This window comes from Hyperoodon ampullatus (assembly GCF_949752795.1).
Source record: "Hyperoodon ampullatus genome assembly, chromosome: 3".
Taxonomy (NCBI): Eukaryota; Metazoa; Chordata; class Mammalia; order Artiodactyla; family Ziphiidae; genus Hyperoodon; species Hyperoodon ampullatus.
The window spans coordinates 44,779,070-44,797,849 of NC_136916.1; the positions used below are offsets into that span (position 1 = coordinate 44,779,070).

General features: G+C 39.1%; 1 protein-coding gene across 1 annotated transcript in view; it reads left to right on the plus strand.

Moving 5' to 3' along the window:
- Window positions 1-272: 272 nt before the first annotated feature.
- Window positions 273-18,780, plus strand: part of UNC13C (unc-13 homolog C) — a gene marked incomplete at both ends in the record, with an annotated part of 584,133 nt that continues 565,625 nt past the window's right edge. Inside the window, one exon of the mRNA XM_079701234.1 lies at window positions 273-3,264. Coding sequence (XP_079557360.1) covers window positions 273-3,264 — 2,992 coding nt within the window. The remainder of the gene's footprint in view (window positions 3,265-18,780) is intronic.

Sequence of the window (18,780 nt, forward strand, 5' to 3'; positions counted from 1 at the left end):
CCTTTCTTTTAGGTACTGCATGAAGTTATGTGGAAATGAAAGCGATTCACGAAACCCCTCCTCCAAGAGTGAATGAATGTCTTTCATAAATGGAGCTTGGCTTCTGGTTTTCCCAGGACACTGACATTGTGGCAGAGACACAGAGGCTCTTCCTGCTATTTCAGTGATTCACAGGACATCTGAACAGTGATGCTGGCCTTGGATTTACAGATTTCAATCCTGATACCTTATTTACTTCTTTGGGACAGAAAAGCTTGCACTAATTGCTCTCCATGGTGGCTAATCTTTTCAAGAGCCTGATTTTACCTTACATCCATAAGCTTTGCAAAGGAATGTTTGCAAAGAAATTGGGAAATACAACCAAAAAAAAAGAGAATCGTCAGCCGAAAAAGGATCAAGACATTCTTATTGCTGGCCAGACCAAACCCCCTAAATTTTCTAATACCTTGAAAAGCACTGTAAAGAAGATTGCAAAGTGTTCATCCGCTCGCAACTTATCCACTGAAGAAGACGAGGCTAACAAAGAATTTTCCCTCTCCCCCACGTTCAGTTACCGAGTAGCTATTGCCAATGGCCTCCAGAAAAATATTCATATAACCAATGGTGAGGATGAGGATATCCTTCAGGAGTTATCTTCCATTGAGAGTTCCTACTCAGAATCACTCAGTGAACTAAGGAGCAGTACAGAAAACCAGGCACAGTCAACACACACGATGCCAGTTAGACGCAACAGGAAGAGTTCAAGCAGCCTGGCACCCTCAGAAGGGAGCTCCGATGGGGAACGCACTCTGCATAGCTTAAAACTAGGAGCTTTACGCAAACTGAGGAAATGGAAAAAGAGTCAAGAGTGTGTCTCCTCGGATTCAGAGTTGAGCACAATGAAGAAAACCTGGGGAATCAGAAGCAAATCTTTGGACAGAACTGCCCGAAACCCAAAGACCAGTGCCCTGGAGGCCGGATTCAGTTCCTCTGGCTGCATTAGCCAAACACAGGATGTCATGGAAATGATCTTTAAGGAACTTCAGGGAATAAGTCAGATTGAAACAGAACTTTCTGAACTCCGAGGGCATGTCAATGCTCTCAAGCATTCCATCGATGAGATCTCCAGCAGCGTGGAGGTTGTACAAAGTGAAATTGAGCAACTCCGTACAGGGTTTGTCCAGTCTCGGAGGGAAACCAGAGACATCCATGATTATATTAAACACTTAGGTCATATGGGTAGCAAGGCAAGCCTGAGATTCTTAAATGTGCCCGAAGAAAGATTTGAATACATTGAAAGTGTGGTGTACCAAATTCTAATAGATAAAATGGGTTTTTCAGATGCACCAAATGCTATTAAAGTTGAATTTGCTCAGAGGATAGGACACCAAAGGGATTGCCCCAGTGCAAAGCCTCGACCCATCCTTGTGTATTTTGAAACCCCTCAGCAAAGGGATTCCGTCTTAAAAAAATCATATAAACTCAAAGGAACAGGCATCGGAATCTCGACAGATATTCTTACTCATGACATCAAAGAAAGAAAAGAGAGAGGGATACCATCCTCCCAGACATATGTGAGCATGGATATAAAGCTGTCTACTCCAGAGCCCAAAATGAAGAAGAACAGTTGGCAGTCACCTGATGACAGTGATAGAGAGCTGGAATCTGACCTCAATAGAAACAGTTATGCTGTGCTTTCCAAGTCAGAGTTTCCAACAAAAGGAAGTACTTCCAAGTCAAGTTCAAAATCACACAATGCTAGAGCCAAGAATAAAACTTCTAGTAGCAGCAGAATTGCAAATAAATCAGAATATGATAAAATTTCCTTGTATTTGCCAGAATCAGATAACTTGGCAAAGCAAACCACAACCTATTATGCAGCTGCAACACCTCTCTGGCACTCACAGAGTGATTTTTTCACCACTAAACTTAGTCATTCTGAATCAGACTTTTCTAAATTGTGTCAATCTTATTCGGAGGATTTTTCAGAAAATCAGTTTTTCACTAGAACTAATGGAAGCTCCCTCCTGTCGTCTTCAGACCGGGAACTTTGGCAGAGGAAACAGGAGGGTACGCCTCCCTTGTATGACAGCCCTCAGGATCAGTGTTTGAATGGGGCTTCTCAGGGTGTCCAAGTACAGAGTGAAATTGAGAACACAGAAACTGTGGACAGTGGAGTGAGTAATAGCATGGTGTGTGCATCTGGAGACCAGAGTCACTACAGTGATTCTCAGCTCTCTTTCCATGAAGATCTTTCTCCATGGAAGGAATGGAATCAAGTAGAGCAAGGAGCTGATTTAGGTTTAGATTCATCCACCCAGGAAGTTTTTGACTATGACACAAACAGTCTATCTGATCAACAACTAGATGTTTACCATAAAGACCTAGAAGACTTGGGAAAGTGCCACAGTGTCCTTCAGGATGACTCTGAGAGCTATGATTTAACCCAAGATGACAACTCATCTCCATGCCCTGGGTTGGATAATGAACTACAAGGACAGTGGGTTGGCCAATATAATTCTTATCAGGAAGCTAATTCTAATGAGCTGTACCAAAACCAAAACCAGTTATCCATGATGTATCGAAGTCAAAGTGAATTGCAAAGTGATGACTCAGAGGATGCCCCACCCAAATCTTGGCATAGTCGATTAAGCATTGACCTTACTGATAAGGCTTTCAGCTTCCCCAAATTTGGATCCACACTACAGAGGGCTAAATCAGCCTTGGAAGTGGTATGGAACAAAAGCACACAGAGTCTCAGTGGGTATGAGGACAGCGGCTCTTCCTTAATTGGGAGATTTCGAACATCATCCCAATCAACTGCAAATGAATCAAGTACCACGCTTGACTCTGATGTCTACACAGAGCCTTATTACTACAAAGCAGAGGATGAGGAAGACTATAGTGAACCAGTGGCTGATAATGAAACAGATTATGTTGAAGTGATGGAACAAGTCCTTGCTAAGCTAGAAAACAGGACTAGTATTACTGAAACAGATGAACAAATTCAGGAATATGATCACCCTTCATATGAAACACCTTATGAAACCCCACAAGATGAGGGTTATGATGGGCAGGGAGATGATGTGGCTAGTGAAGGGGGATTGGAACCCTTAAAGGAAACATTAGCTGAAATGAAAATAAAAGAAGATGAAAACCAAAACATCCCTGAAAAACCCCTGGAAATCATAAAGCCAAAGAAGATTCGTCCCTCTTTCAAAGAAGCAGCTTTGAAAGCCTATAAGAAGCAAATGGCAGAATTGGAAGAGAAGATCCTGGCTGGAGGTATTTATGTTTAAATACTACATTATGAGCTCATTGTGTTTTACCATTGGGTGGTGTTCTTTAGAGCATGTTCTATGTTTACTCTTGGGGGAAGGAATTTACTTTCAAGGAATTTGCATGTTTATTCTGAGAAGGATTTTATTTTACTCCCCCAACAAGTTGGGCTTGATGATTTAAAATCAAAGTGTTTTCAGATAGGTCATACTAAAATAAGCCCTATACTCTGTGGCTCAAGATTTCTGTGCTAGGATTAAGCAAAAACCCCATTTCATATTTCCAACTTTATTGTATCAGTTATCAAAGGAAGAATGAATGAAATCAAAGAGCAGCCTGGGGTCTACTTTTTGGTCCTGTTATGTTTTACAGGGATTGGGAAAAAGATAAAATTAGTCTTAAAGAATTAGGAAAGATGGACTCCCAGATTTCCCACTCCTTTTCCCATCAAATCTATACTTTGGAGCCTGCCAGCAGGAAAAGCTAGTTCTGCACAGCCAACCCCAGCCCATACCGTGGAGGACCACAGCCTCCCTCACTACCACCGATACAGCTGAGGGAAGGTATTAGAGCCAAAACCCTAGGCTGTACCTGAGTGGTCACAAGTCACTTTTTTGGAGGATAAAGGAGATAGAGTTGAGTAGCTTCCTCCCAGAGTGGAGTAGAAGTCTCTTGCCCATTACGGAAATGAAAGCAGTACCTTACCTAATAATTTTACTTGACCTCCTGGGGGAACAATTTTGGATCATATACTTTGGAAAAGTAGCTGCATGTAAATAAAAAATTTTTTGACTTTTTATTTATCAACCAAACTTCATCTGCACTTACCTCAATCCCTTACCATTTATGTTATTTGCATGCTTATCTCTATATCTTTGGGATAGTTTGATATAATCTCAGTTTTAATAAATTACATATTGTTAATGGTTTCCTTGATTATGGCATTGTCATCTTTAAAATACTTACTGTACATAATACTCCATAAGTGTATATATTTATATGATCAAGTGTTACTTGCTATTATGAAATAATATAATAATTTCTTCAGCCAGTAGCTGATTATGGCTTCTTTTTCTTAAGCAAAATTGTGATCAGATACTACTCCAAACTGGCCATTTTCTGGTTGACATGGGTGGATCATTGAATAATCAGATACCTTTATGGTTAAACTGTTTCAGGCCCTAAAACAAGTGAAATAACTATTAGGGTTCTCTGCTCTAAAATCCTGTCCATATAAAACAACATATCTTATGTAATTTATTTAAAGAACAATATAAGTCAAGGGCATCTTGGGTACATTGGCTGTGTTTTTTGATTGTTATTTTTTTTCAGGGAAAAGTTCTCAGCTATCTTTAAAATTGATTTGGAAGGGCCAAGTAGTCAAAAATTTTATGTAAATGTAATTCATATTGGAATAATGTCTATCTTATTTCAGAGTGACTTTTAATATTAGATATTCTTATTACTGAAACTCAGTTCATAGTTTCTTGAAATACAGGTCAGCTTTTTGACAGTGTATTTTACTTACTATAGATTCAGAGAGGTCTACTTAAAGTCATATTAAGAATAAGCAGTGTGTGTATATATGTTTGTGTGTGTCTGTTTGTTGTGATGCAATCCATGAACGTTTTAGTGCTAACTGGTTAAGGTATCTGAAATGTTAGGCAATATTATAAATACAATGAAACTATACATTTCAGAAAAAAAGTGGATCTTCATTAACTTAAAAAATACCCCAAATTAGCAAACTTCTGCAAGGTAGATTGTTACTGATAATGACCATTTACATAGCTAACAATCCTAGTCATTCAATGGCATTTATCCTCAGAAGACATAAATACACTTGGTTATCCACACACCACCCACTTCAGAATCCTAAGAAGGTGAAACAATCGGTGTCACATACCTGACACACCAGGCCTGACAACAGAGGACTCAGACCCCTCTACATCTTGGAGCTTGGCTTGTTATCCTATGAGCCAGATTTGAATGGAATCTGTTGGATATCATTTATCCTAGAGGAAATCATACACACGTCTTTAAGATGCTCTCTGGTTGCTTGAAAGGCACCAGATTGACTACCCAGGAGGTTGCGGTAGCCTAGATATTAAAGGCCATCTCTTCTCCCTTTGGCAGCAGTCAGGCAGTTGTCCCCCTCCTGTGCCGCCAATATGCCTCATGAGGAAGGACAGCCAAAGAAGGGCATTTTTCAGGCCCCTTCCCAGCTCAGAGCATCCCAGTGAGTTGCCGGTCGTCATGATGGGTTTCATGTCCATAGCCATCTGCTTACTGGGCTTTGGGTAAATGCCAACAGATTTTTCTCTCCATGACCACTCAGTCACCATTAGGTAGCAGTGCTGTCTTTTCTCCATTACTAACCTGGCAAGATTGGACCTTAGAGCTCTTGCTGTAAACGATGTGGGATGCGGTTCTCTTGTCATTGTTTGATGGAAATGTTAGCTCATAAATTTGAATCATTTATTTCAACTTTTGTCTTCAGGATCCTGGTAAAGAGGGATTTATTAAAGACCCCAATGTACATGGATGTTTCTAGTGGATGTACATGGATGTACTAGTGTTTCTGAGAATCTTCACCTTGAACAGCAGGCCAGTGGGGAAAGAGATTTTAGACTGTGTGTAGCCAGAACCCCCATGAGGCCATATTCTTCTCTTGTTGCTGGAGCCTGCTTGTGTAGCTGGCCTGAAACCCACACCATGATGATGAACATCTGATCCCCTACCTCTAGCCCCTCACCACCCATCAACTGGAATTAATTATTATCTCCTCTGAATTTCCCTATATCTATCTCTTATGGCTCTGGCTTCCACCTTATATATTGATGATTTATGTTCATTCCTCATGTTCTCTTCTAAACTGTTATCTGAAGGCCAGAGGTCTTGTCTTTTCATCCCTTCATCTGCACTGTGCCTAGACCAGTGCTTTATACAGAGATGGCACTGAATTAATACCTTGGATGAATGCCTGAATCAAGGGAAGCAGGATACTAAAAAAAAAAAAGCACAAGCTTTGAAGTCAAACCCAAATCCAAATCCAAACTGTGACGTTTAATTGCTAAGACTATGACTTTATCTACTGAGAGTTCAGAAGTATGATTAGAGATAAAAACTTACTATTGAGCGCTACTATATCCCAGGCACATTCCAGGCAGTTTATCTGCTTTTTATCCCTTTGCTCCCTACAGCATCACTATGAATTTGATTCCATTATTATCTCATTTTACAGGTGAGGAAACTGAGATGCTGAAAACTTCCATAACTTGTTCAGTGTCATACAGTTAGTAAGGGGCTGAATCCAGAATTAAATAGATGGCTAATTTGTTTATTTAGAGCAGCTATATGCTTATTCACCTCAAAGGTTGTCTTGTTTATGTTTGAAGGTGGAGAAACATGATGAAAATGGGGGTGGCATTAGCCATGAGCCTTATTCCAACTAAAGGATTTTCATGAGAAAACAGGACTAATAGGACAGGCACTAGGGTTTTGTTATGAAATAGTTCATTCCCAGTTTTTCTACTTCAAATCCATGGTTCATCTTATAAATCAAGGCTTGTAGAGCCCAATAAATAGCGAACAACAACTGCTTGAAGGATGATGTTCTGAAGTCTGAATACACTTTACCTGATTCTAAAGTCAGTTTGCAGTAAATTTTTCTAGCAAAGAACAAAAATTTTGTTTTGTTTTGAAATGCCATTTCCAGGCTGTCTGTAGGTTCTGAAAGAGGCTGCTCCTAGACAGATTATAAAGTCCGTGAGTGAATTGCTTTTTCTGTTGCTACTGTAATGCCACAGCCTGCCCCAGTATCTGGCAAATTTATCTAGTCCACACATATTTATTTATATCATCTAGTCTAAATGCTAGACTCCTTTCTAAGTTGCTTGGCTATCTAGTTCCATACAAAGTGGAGAACTCTTAGAATTCAAATAAACTTTAGTCTTCTTTCTTTCCATCAAAAAGACAATTTTACTAGATATATTTTAATATAGTACAATAGGGAAAATGTGATAGTGCAAACAGGACCTTTCACTCCTTTGGCTCCGTTAATCACATCTTTCTTTCTATGATGATGTTACTTATACATCTCTAAAAACTTAGTTGAATTTACTTAAATTCCAGGTTTAATGTTGAAGAATAAATAGTTCAACTAAGTTTTGGAGGTTTGTTGGCCCAAGTTTGTCTATCACGAGGTGCTTCTTAAATTTTTGATTGCCTCTGGGCCTCCCCTGCGGAGAGTCTAGGTCAGGAGCGATGGGGTCTGCCTTTTTAACATGATGCCTGATGCAGGTGAGCACCATAGCACAATTTAAGAGTGCTGCTAAGCACTGTGCAACAAATATTATACCTTCCCGCGTAGTGTTGTTTCATCTCTTCTTTTCAAATTAGAAGAGATAGAATCGGCCTAAGAAAACGTGTGAATAATTTTCTTAAAATGGAGAATGATTTTCTAATTCTCCAGAGCAGTAGGGTATTACACTTACGAAAAGGTTTTGGTAATTTATACACATTAAAATATAGAGAACAATATGTGTATTCCTTGAAATTGAAATATCCTTCTTCAAGGCAAGTATAGCAGTACTGGTAATAGCAGAAGGCAACCCATTTGTAAAATGTTCTATTAAAACGCTATGCATAGCAATACACTTTTGGTTTAGTATTGTTTGCTTCTAAATACTCTAGAATTACCTGTAATATAAAGTGATTGTCTTGGTTTTTGAAATAGATTATGATCTAGAAAGGAGACCCATGAAGAGTGAAGTGGCCAACGGCCCTTACAGGCTTTAGACACAGCTGGCATCTCTACTTCTTGCTAGACAGAAAGCCCAAAATACCCAAGGGAGTAATTCTTCTAGGAGACAGGACTGGGACTCAGAATACAAATGTGTTTATAAATCAGTTGCGTGGGGAGAGAGGTAATGGTGGTATGTTCCAAGAGGACCCAGAGGTCTTAGAGTATATGCTGGTGTGAGATGGAGCTAAGAGATAGGGACAGAACCAACATATATTTAACACCTTCCTATCCTATTCACCTCTAGAAATTTTAAGTACATATTTAATCCTTGTTGGGTAGTATTAGCCCCACTTTGTAAATGAGATAACTGAGTCTTAATGAGGCAAAAGCAGGTCAAAGTCTATACAGCTAATAAGAGTATTGATGGAAATTGATGTACGTATGATAGAATTCAGCATCTGATGCTCTTTCCATGACATCCCATTGCAGGTGTGGGCAAGTCTTGTCATGAAAGGGCATAGCTCAAAATTTTTTTTTTTTTTTTTTTTTTTGTTGCGGTTCGCGGGCCTCTCACTGCTGTGGCCTCTCCCGTTGCGGAACACAGACTCTGGACGCGCAGGCTCAGTGGCCATGGCTCACAGGCCCAGCCGCTCCGCAGCATGTGGGATCTTCCTGGACTGGAGCACGAACCTGTGTCCCCTGCATCGGCAGGCGGACCCTCAACCACTGCGCCACCAGGGAAGCCCCATAGCTCATATTTTTAAGCATACAAATAAGTTGTGCTTTTAAGGTCAGCCAGTTTTGTGTTAGCTTCTAGAGTAAGTATTGATCTCTGTTAACACAAAGTGAGTGATAATAGTTTGGGATGAGATATTATCACATTTTTAAGAAGTTTACAAAATCTGGAAGGGTGACACTTGTCACATTAAAAGACTTTATTAAGAGTGAGGAAGTGCCGATAATAGTAGTTTTTGAGAAATGAAAGCATTTTACAGGAGGTAGGGAAGAAATTCACAAGGATACACGAAAGCCGGCTATTACCAGGAACAATGAAAATGCAGGGTTCAAAGATTTTGTTTATTATAATTATTAATGGCTCCCAGCTGTATACCTGGAACACTTGTCTTTGTAGGGAAACTAAAAACACATTTTTCAAGGGAAATATTAACTGATGATGAAAGTGGTGATTTCCAGATTGTACTAAGGGTATCACTTCAAAGCCTGCAGTGCGATTTCCAAATTCCAGAGATTCAAGAAAAGGTATTACGTCAAAATCTCGGATAAGTTTTTGTTTGTTTGTTTCGGCTAATGTCATTGTTCATACACTTTCTGCAGGTTCAAATAGAGAGATATATTCTATAGAAATTGTGAATCATGTGAGAATTTTCTATGTGGTGTGGAATAAAATAAAGAAACTCTGTAGTCTGGTGTAAGACACAGCAAAGTATAGCCTAATCAATTGTTATTGATTAGATTAGAACTGGAGGAGCTGGGACCTGAAATAGATATACCCACGGGAATGATTCAGACTCTGAGATAAATCCAAGGAGGAAGTGAGGAGAGAAAGTCCAGTGCAGCAGAAGAAACTCTGCTACTTGGGAAGTATACCTCAGGCTACAGATGGCTACCAAGGCATCGAGAGTCTAAATCTGCTTATCAGTTGGGGAGGTACAGAACAGCCAGGAACAAAGAGAACTGGGTACATGAGGTGGGCAAGAATTTTCTCCAGGGGCTTCCCTGATGGCGCAGTGGTTGAGAGTCCACCTGCCGATGCAGGGGACGCGGGTTCGTGCCCCGGTCCGGGAAGATCCCACATGCCGTGGGGCGGCTGGGCCCGTGAGCCATGGCCGCTGAGCCAGTGTGTCCGGAGCCTGTGCTCTGCAATGGGAGAGGCCACAACAGTGAGAGGCCCGCGTATCGCAAAAAAAAAAAAAAGAGAGAATTTTCTCCAGGAAGGCTTTTTTTTTTTTTTTTTATTGGACCTTGGTTACCTGGTTAGGGACTAGGAAAGGATCTGCACATCCCAGAATGGGAACTATTAAGAGGAAAGCAAATCCCAGTGGGATTGATATACTAAATAGGTCATCCAGAGGGCGACCTAGTTGCCTGAACTGAGGTCCATGGTCAGGAATGAGTCTCTAATTTAGGTAAAAAAAAAAAAAGTTTGATTGTTCCACTGGCATCCAAGGACTGAGCCCAATTTGCAGGCAGAATGACTTGATGCTGAGCCTCAGATTGCCGGGATACCCTGACCGCAAACAGAACTGTTCCACGTGATAAGGTATTAGCTTAGGTTGCCTCCATAGACTACAAGACCAGAAGGAACTAAATGCATTAATGCACTTCTTCACCATGGTTTATTCCAACCTATGGTGTGCATTTTCTTCTTCTTCATTTTAAAAGGGAAGTATGTTATGGAATCTTGTCAACTACCTCTTTCATCAAACTTGGTTCATGCTGGGTCTCAGCTACTTCCAAAAATAAAACAAACCCTTAGAGGATAAAAATGACTAACATTCAGCAGATTCCAGCGACTGTGATATGACTCTGTAGGCAGTCCCCAAAGATCCCAAAGATACTTTGAGCAATGTCACTTTATTTAGAATAAATGTATCGCTCTCTACTCCTCCCAATCATCTTCACTGCCTCCAACTTCTCCCTTACTTCTTCTCCAGTTCAACCATGATTACTACTTTAAAAAGGATAGTACTGATTTCAAAGTATGAAACTTGATGTGTGTGTGGATATTTTTTAATGTAGCATTGGCACACACAAACACACACATTAATTTTCTTAGGAACCCCATAAGATAGGTAGCTTAACAGTAGGTGACACTTATTGAGTGCTTTGTTATGTGCCAGACACTATTCTAAATATTTTATACTATATTAAGTTATATAATCCTCACAATAATCCTATGAGCTAGGTACTATTATCATCTCCATTTTATAGATGAGAAACAGAGACACTGTAATTCTTCTAAGAGGAGAAAAAAAAAAAAAAAACTAAGTAGCAGAACCAGGATTTAGAATTAGGCATTTATTTTCCGGATTCTATGTGCTTACTCACCACTGTCTAGTTTGGGATTTTAGACATTAAGTATTGCTATTCAACTTTATAAGATCGAAACCTGAGGTGGCAAAACGTTGATTTACCTGACAGCACGGATTCGTAAGCAGAGCTACAGTTACAAGCTGTTCTCCCGAATCATAAGCCAGTACTCAAGCTATCAGACCAGTTTTCCATTTTACATTATATTATTACAGGCAACATGATTATCCAGGTACCATTTCTGTGAAACTTGTGATAAAAAATTGTTGGCTGCATGTAATAGTGGCAACAAGAAATGACAGACTGGATATGATACTATTTCCCAGAAATGTAGGTTAAGCTTCCCCTTTAACACCTTTTCTGATGCTTAATGATGTCTTGTGGAAAGCCCATGGCTTTCATTTTCTATTTTGTTCTTTAGTGATTACAATTGAAGACACACACATTCAACGTGGGCATGCACAGAGACAGAAGATGTGAATTCACTCAGTGTTAACAGTGGTATTTTACTATGTGAGGAAAATCAGTAGGAAAATTCCCAAGTTGATCAACATTCCTTTTGCATTTTCTAAACACATAAAGCAATTTTCATGTTTTTTCGGATTAACTATCACCTGTATCTAATTCTCATAATACACCAGCGAGAGAGCCAACCTCTTCAAGTCTCTGTTACCTTAAGGTAATTACTAGTAGTTATGTAGGTTGTAAAACTGGCAAGCGATGGGACCAGGTATCAACTCCAGGACTTCTGAATCCTACTCTGGTGCTCTGTACACAACAGCATGCTCTTAGCTACTTGTGTACATTTACGCTTCTTCCTTCTGGACTTTAGAACACCTGGTCTGTAACACAAACTTCTGGGGCTATGTCAAGGGTATTTCTCTGTTGATTCTTAAAGTTAGTTGTTCTCAGGTTTTAGAATGCATGAGGATCACTTGGGAGCACTTGGATTAAAATATAAATTCGTTGATCAAATCTTTAGTTAATTTCAATGCAGTATGATTCATGGATCACATTAAGAAATGCTTAACAGTTAATAGTTAATAATAGATACTAAGTGCTTTTTTTCCTTTCACTCTTTCTTGAATGATTTCATACGCTCCACTGGCTTGTTACCATTTTTTGTGTCGATGGTCCCAAATCGATGTCTTTGGGCTAACTCTCCCTTCCCCAAATGTATATCATACATTTATTCTTTCAGTCATTAATTCACCGACTAGTTCACTTATTCCTCAGTAAGTATATAATTGCCTGGCTGGGCATCTGGCATATAGTACTGACAAATCTTATTTGGTCTTCGTCTTTGTTAAGTGGTTGTGATGAATTTAAATTTCAAAAATACAAAAATACATCATTTTAAACTTGGCTAACTGCTGGAGAAGTAAGTACAAAGTGTTAAGAGGGCATATTATCATTTGAAGTTTAGAGAAGACTCCCCTGAGGAAATGACATTTGATCTGACATCTGAAGAATGAATACCTTGAACTAGGCTAAGGGAAAGAAAAAAAAACATTCCAGGCAGAGGAAGTGGATTGGACCAGGATCTTAAGACAGAAAGTGGTATGATATATTTGAGAAACTTAAAGAAAGCCTGGTGCGGCTGGAGTTCATCAGGCAAGGCAGAGAATGGTATGAAACAAATCTGGTGCAGTATCCAGAGGCCAGAGTTTTCTGAGTCTTGTAGAGCAGTTGGGACTTTTTTCCCCTAGTTACCATGGAAAACCATTGAAAGGGATTGGCCGTAATGAATTGTAAGACTTCATTCAAATGGCATATTCTGTAGGTCTCAAACTCATCATGCCTATCATCAAACTCTTTTCTTCCTCTGTCTCCTAATCTGGTTTCTCCTCCTGGATTTCCTATCTCAGTAAATGGCACCACATCTCCCTGTATGCTCAGGTCAGGAAGTCATCCTTCTTGGATGCTTCCTTGTCACACCTTATGGACATTTGTCTTATTTTGGGCTGCCAACCATCTGAATTCCTTTCTTATTGATGTTCCTGAGTGTGTGAGCCCTTGGAGGGAAGTAGTGCCCTGTGTCTTGCTGCAGATGCTGCAGGTGGCTGGAAGTTCCTTCTCCCTTCTCCTGGCAGCCCTGGCTTGAGCACAGGACTTAAGACTTGGCTCACTGGAAGCTTCTGCCAAAGATTTCGAATTTGAATTCAGTCATTTAACAAGCTCTGACCATTTTACCTTCTAATTGTCTCTCAACCACGGCACATTCTCTCTAACTCCTTGTGTCTCCCCTAATTCTAGCAACCATCATCTCTTGCCTGGACTATTGCTAGGATTTCCTAACTAGGCTTCCTGCCTCTTTACTCTGGTTCTCCCTGTTTCCCTCACAATCTGTCACCTCTGTGTATCCAGAGATACATATAAACCTGCAAATCTACTTAAAAAAAAAATCTTTGCAGTACTTTTAGGACAAGGTCCAGACAAACAGTGGGCCATTGTGCTGAGAGTGCCTGTTTGCTTGCTGCCCCCCTCATAGGTGGTGAGCTCCTGGGCTTCAGAGGCTGTGCTGTGTGCCCTGGCATCTGTCACAGTATCCATCAGTGACCAGCAATGAGGGGGCCTAACAGAGTGGTTAAAAGCATGGGCTCTGGAGTCAGCCTACAAGCTGTTCAATCTTAGGCAAGTTGTTTAATTTCTCTGTGGCTGAGTTTCCTCACTGACAAAATGTAAATAATAATAGTATCTCCATGTGATAAAAATAAAATTAAAGGGACTTCGCTGGTGGCGCAGTGGTTAAGAATCCCCCTGCCAATGCAGGGGACATGGGTTCGATCCCTGGTCCAGGAAGATGCCACATGCCACGGAGCAAGTAAGCCCGTGCGCCACAACTACTGAGCCTGCGCTCTAGAGCCCACGAGCCACAACTACTGAGGCTGCATGCCTAGAGCCCGTGCTCCACAATAAGAGAAGCTACCACAATGAGAAGCCCGTGCACCACAATGAAGATTAACCCCCACTCACTGCAACTAGAGAAAGCCCGCATGCAGCAAGAAGACCCAACGCAGCCAGAAAAAATGAAAAAAGAAAAAAAGAAAAGATATCATTACCTGATTCCACAGTTGGTCACCTATTTAAAAAAAATAATAAATAAAAATTAAATTAAAATTTTAAAAAAAGATAGGTTTTCCTCCAAACCAGTAAGTAATCAGTAGGGAGCCAACCTACCTAAAAAGCGTAAAGACTTCTTCCTTTGACCTTAAACTATTTCTGAGAAATTCGAGCCAGAAGTCCAATGCTACAGTTACTTTCCCATATGTTTCTTAACTGAACTAAACCATCTAGAATTTGGGAAGTGACCAGTTATGTGATTATTTTTGTGGTTTGAATGCTTGGAAGACTGGGCATAGGCAGCTTGGCACAAGGCGCTGGACACAGTATTAATAACTATAGTTATTGGTGTTTCCATGGAACGCAAAAACAAGCAACTGCCTGAACTCTCTAACTTGTTAACTGCTTTGCCTCAGGGCAGTTTCAACAAAGAGAACCAAATAAGTCCAACAGCATTTATTGAGTGCTAGGAGTGTGATGAGCTCAGAATTAGAGCCATGGGAAGGGAGAAAACCTAAGACGCAAAGATCTGGATTCTCTCCTTGATAGGGTTACCGTCGAATTCAGGTCAATTCAACATTATTTCTTTTGGGGTTAGCAGATGCAAGCTAGTATATTTAGAATGGATAAATGACAAGGTCCTACTGTTTAGCACAGGGAACTATATTCAATATCCTATGATAAAGCATTCTGGAAAAGAATATAAAAAAGAATACATGCATATGTATAACTGCATCACTTTGCTGTACAGCAGAAAGTAAAACAATGTAAATCAACTGTACATCAATTAAAAAAACAACCAAATTATTCCTTGAGCTAACTGTAATAAGAGGCATTGTGGCTTATAGTCAAATATTATTATTCAGTTGTTTATTATAAAAATATTTATTAGCATTTACCTGAATGTATACTGTGAAGGACATTGTAATTATAATTAGAAGTGAAGACAGAAAATATAATTAAATCACTGGATGACTAATGACAATTACTAATTAATTAATTAATTAATTAGTATTTAACTTGTAGCTGTTAATTATTACTACTAATAAGCTGAAGATGAAAAGGAGTCATCACATTAAAGATAACAAGTAACATTCATTTCAAACTACATAACAGAAGTGAGTACTTTGCATGTGTTTTTCAACTTAAGTCTTCAGAAACTAATGGGATTGTAGCAGGTGTCTCTGGAATTCCAGATCACTCACCTGAGCCCTCCTCTGATTTCAGCTGCAGCCGTCATGTCCCACAGCATGGGCGCTCAGCCTCATCTTTCACTGACAGCCTCCCACCTCAGGCAGGTGCCTTCATTCTTTTGAATTTCTGCTTTGGAGTCTCCCTGGTGTTCAGGGATTCCCATCAGCAACGCTCAAGCAGAGGTGTTGGGTGGTTATTAGATAAATGCTGCAGCCTTCTACCCTTTAGGAGACCACAGCTCTGGAGGGCCTGCTGTTGTCTGCAGCAGCCCCAGTGATGCACCCTTAGATTGGCTTGTCCTCCCTCTCGGCCTCATTCTCACTGTTTCTCCTTCCTGCTTCCAGGGGCCACCTCCCAAAGAAACTAACTTATCCTCATGTTCTTGTCCCAATCTCTACTTCTGGGGAAACCCAAACTAAGACCTGCGGTCATGACTATTAATGCCCTCATTTTACTGAGGAGGTACTAAAGACTTACTTAGGCCATTAAGTTTAGTAGTCATTTACGTAGCTGAGTCACCTTAATCAGAGCCAGTGTGCAGATACTTGCTCTTAATTACTATACAGCCTCTTGTGAACAATATGAAGGTATTTGCAACCAGAATGCCTGGGTTTGAGAGACCTTATAAATGATCTCAGACAGTGAGGTGAATTGGGTTAGAAATTGTTGTTAGTGACAGCAGTGAGTGAGCAAACACACTTCTGTGCATGTTGAAAAATATCAGGGCAAAACTGTCAAAGTGAATGGGGCTTCCATCATCATCTTCTTACCCCCCACCCCAGCCCCTCGCCCGCAGTCTTCTGGGCTGGCAGTGCTACGTCTTCTGATTCTTAAGTGCCCTGTAGTCACCGCTCTCTCCCTCATCATCCCCTGCCCTTCCCAACGTTGATCTGTAGAATGACTCCGATATTTATTGTAATTGATTTTCAGTTAACAAGCTGTATCTCTTGAAGATATTTGCATTTTTGCCTTTTCTCTTCTGTTATACAGTGACAGGTTTTCCTGCTGATAAAGTCATTTTAGGCTTTGGCAAACAGGTGGGATATCTAGTTTTTGGATAGCAGAACTTGTCCACATATCCTGAAATCACACCGTTTTAGTAACCAAGCTCACATAAGGTTAGGCTTGAATGAAACCATCTTTAAACAATTTGAAGTTTCTACATTTTTGAGGTGGAGTTAGCAGGACTGACAGACATGTAAAGAATCAGAACATTACTTCTGTGCAAATATTTTGGAAGAAATACAAGTGTGTGTTTGCCTGAGTGAATGTGCATATATATAACTGGGCAGGTAACAAATGATTTTCATTGATGCCTTTTATAGACACTACAGAAATAAAAACCCAAAACAGTAAAGCTTTGATCTGGCTCCATTAATTTAACCATAGTCACAGTCAAGTATGTTATCAAATAACATGGGTAGATTATTATTAAAACCAATTGTTAAGCAAAAGCAGTTTTTGTATATCACTGATGAACTTTGTCACACATTTTGCTTGTTACCACCCTGAATTGTTACATGGGTCCTTGATTCTTATGGTCCGTTGCTTAGGTAACTCACTTTTCTGCTCAAAACTTTAATAGTCAATGGAGTATTAGAAGGATTTCCTTTTCTTATGGAAAAGACATGACTCTGTATGTCTTCCAGACTGAGAAATATTATAGAAGTGCTGAGTAGTATTATTAGTTATCAGTGTATCCATTTATTACTGTAATTTGATTCTGTTGGTGGCTTTCATTTCTCTGGCATTGTTCAGTGTGAATATAAATTATTTACAAAGAAGAGCAGTTGTGGGGAAGGAAGTCATTTCCATGTCAAGGTAAATCAAATCAGGTTGATAAGAAAACATCTGATTACAAGACTGAATAAACATGAGTGATGCTTGGAAACTTTGTCCAACCTCTTGGGCTTCCCTATTGCATTGGGAAACTGATAACTCAGGTTTGAAGTGTAAATAACTATTAGACAATTGTTTATTTATGACACTCCCTTTAGTACAAAGTATCCAATTTTTGAAAACCCAGACTCTCTTATTTATTTTTATTGAAATATAGTTGACTTACAATATTATATTATTTTCAGGTAAACATCACAGTGGTTCAATATTGTTATAGATTATACTCCATATAAAGGTATTATAAAATATTGGCTATATTCCCTGTGCTGTACATTACATCCTTGTGTCTTACTTATTTTATACCTAGTAGTTTGTACCTCTTAATAGCCTTCACCTATCTTGCCCCTCCCCGCACCCCTTTCCCCACCAGTAACCACTGGTTTGTTCTCTGTATCTGTGAGTCTGTTTATGTTTTGTTATATTCATTCATTTGTTTTATTTTTTAGATTCCACATATAAGTGGGAACATATAGTAGGTTGCCTTTTCATTTTGTTGATGGTTTCCTTTGCTGTACAAAAACTTTTAAGTTTAATGAGGTCCAATTTGTTTATTTTTGCTCTTGTTTCCCTTGCTTGAGGAGACAGATCAAAAAAAATATTACTAAGATCTATGTCAAAGAATGATTAATTGACACTATGTGTGTGGGTTTATTCCTGGGGTCTCTATTTTGTTCCATTGACCTATGTGTCTATTTTATATCTTGCAATCAGTAAGTATGATGCCTCCTGCTTTATTTTATTTCTCAGGATTTCTTTAGCTATTCAAAGTCTTTTATGGTTTTATACAAATTTTAGGGTTATTTGTTCTAATTCTGTGAAAAATGTCATGGGTAATTTGATAGGGATTGTATTAAATCTGTAGATTGCTTTGGGTAGTATGGACATTTTTAACAATATTAATTCTTCCAATCCATGAACATGGAATATCTTTACATTTATTTGTATCCAGACTCTCTTTTGAAATGAAACAGCAGAAAACAAAGGAAGACATGTAGATTTAATGTGACATTTCTTAGACTAATGTGTTTTAGGCTATAAGGAACATTCTAAATGATGTAGACCAATTCTGTCATTTAACAGTGGAGGAAAATGAGGGCCTGGAGGTTAGATGTTTTGTCCAAGATCACACAATAATTGTGCTGAAGAACTTACTAGAGACTGGTTCTCCTCATGTCAGTTGTAAAACTACATGCTGAGTTGCAGTAAAAGGATGCCACTATTAAAATAGCTACTACCTTAATGATGGCATAGATGCAATTAATATAAGACTGCATCAGAGACCAATGCCTAAATTATAGGAAGGAACACAAATGAAAAATACTCAGTGAACTTCTATTTACCAACATTAGAATGAAAATCTGAAAATATAAAAAATAAAAAAAGAAAATGTTAAAAATTTTGAATAGGTTAGAGAAACATCATTTATATATATGTTATATATATCTTAATTTCTAATATTCTCTATTGGGTGATAAGAAAAATGTATATGTATATGCATATTATATATATGTTATATATATTATACATATATCTTAATTTCTAATTTTCTCTATTGGGTGATAAGAAAA